This window comes from Empidonax traillii, unplaced genomic scaffold, assembly GCF_003031625.1.
Source record: "Empidonax traillii isolate 1590-97213 ecotype Southwest subspecies unplaced genomic scaffold, ASM303162v1 scaffold4647:size9380, whole genome shotgun sequence".
In the NCBI taxonomy this organism is placed as follows: Eukaryota; Metazoa; Chordata; class Aves; order Passeriformes; family Tyrannidae; genus Empidonax; species Empidonax traillii.
In genome coordinates this window covers 93-1,854 of record NW_020959840.1, presented here as the reverse complement: position 1 = coordinate 1,854, position 1,762 = coordinate 93, and the positions used below count along the sequence as shown (strand labels likewise).

At 70.1% G+C, this 1,762-nt stretch overlaps 1 protein-coding gene across 1 annotated transcript; it reads left to right on the top strand.

Moving 5' to 3' along the window:
* Nucleotides 1-181: 181 nt before the first annotated feature.
* On the top strand, nucleotides 182-1,221 carry LRRC61 (leucine rich repeat containing 61; the record flags this gene model as incomplete). Its single annotated transcript, XM_027910772.1, has 1 exon — nucleotides 182-1,221. A coding segment is annotated over one exon (861 nt), but the record flags the coding sequence as incomplete, so codon positions are not given.
* Between the last annotated feature and the right edge of the window lie 541 nt (nucleotides 1,222-1,762).

Sequence of the window (1,762 nt, the reverse complement as noted above, 5' to 3'; positions counted from 1 at the left end):
GACACCCCCAGATGTGCCCCACGTGTCCCCCTGTGTTCCACACATCCCCCCCTGTGTGTCCCAAAGTCCCCCAGATGTGCCCCACGCATGTTCCCACTCACACGTCCCCACACCCCAGGACGCCCCCAGCCCCTCCCGGGCTGTTCCCCAGTGCCACCCCCAACCCCTTTCCCCCTCCCAGGACCCCCCCGCAGGGATGGAGGGGCACGGGGAGGAAGCGCCGGTGCCGGACCCGGACGTGTCGGAGCCATCAGAGGAGGAGGATGAGGAAGAGGAGGAGGAGGAAGGCTCAGGGGTGTGCGTGACCCCGGCCCTGCTGAAGGCCTGCACGGGCGAGTTCTCCCTGGAGTCCATCCTGCTGCTGCGGCTGCGGGGCCGCGGCATCGCCCACCTGGGCTGCCTGGCCGACTGCTCCAACCTGGAGTGGCTGGACCTGTCCGGGAACGCCATCGCGGCGCTGGCCCCGCTGGCCGCGCTGCGCGCCCTGGCCGTGCTCAACCTGGCGGGCAACCGCGTGGCCAGCGTGGAGCCGCTGCGGGGCTGCCGCAGCCTGCGCCAGCTCAACCTGGCCGGCAACCGGCTGCGCAGCCTGCGCCAGCTGCGCTGCCTGCAGGGGCTGCGGCACCTGGAGAGCCTGCGCCTGCGGGACCCGCTGGCTCACCTCGGCAACCCGCTGTGCGCCGCGCCCGCCTACCGCGCCGCGCTGGCCGCCATGCTGCCCGGCCTCAAGGCCATCGACGGGCAGCGCGTGGCCGGCCGCGGCAGCGAGCTCTTCCGCCTGTGCCGCGAGCTGGACGCCGCGCTGGACGGCGGCGCCGCGGCCGAGGGGCCGGCGGAGCCCCCCCGCAGCCCCCAGCCCTGGGTGCAGGCGGGGTTCTGGGAGCCGCGGGCACCGCGCCGCAGCGCCGTGCTGGAGGAGGCCACGCGCCAGCTCGGGGAGGCCCTGCGGGAGTGCCGCGAGCTCGGCCGGCGCGCCGACGACTCCATCGCCCAGGCGCAGCGAGCGCTCGGCCGCCGGCACCCCGGCAACTACGGCTTCTGAGCCACAGCGGGGCCACAGGGCACAGCGGGGCCTGGCACCTCCAAATGGGGCTGGGGGGACTCCACATGGGGCTGGGGGTCTCCAAATGGGGCTGGGGGTCTCCAAATGGGGCTGGGGGGCACCCAGAGACACCACAGCCAACACCGGGACTGGGAAACCACCAGAGATGCCACAGCCAACACCGGGACTGGGAAACCACGAGAGACACCACAGCCAACACCGGGACTGGGAAACCACCAGAGGCACCACAGCCAACAGCAGGACTGGGAAACCACCAGAGACACCACAGCCAACACCGGGACTGGGAAACCACGAGAGACACCACAGCCAACACCAGGACTGGGAAACCACCAGAGGCACCACAGCCAACATCGGGACTGGGAAACCACCAGAGGCACCACAGCCAACATCGGGACTGGGAAACCACCAGAGACACCACAGCCAACACCAGGACTGGGAAACCACCAGAGACGCCACAGCCAACATCGGGACTGGGAAACCACCAGAGGCACCACAGCCAACATCGGGACTGGGAAACCACCAGAGACACCACAGCCAGGAGCCCTCAAGTTCTGAGCTGGTGGGGCCTGAAACAGGGCTGAGGGGCTCCCAAAATGGGGCTGAGGGGGCACCAAATGGGACTGGGAGGTCCAAAAGGGGCTGAAGGAGCTCCAGATGGGGCTGGCGGGCACCCAGAGATGTCACAACCAGCACTGAGCC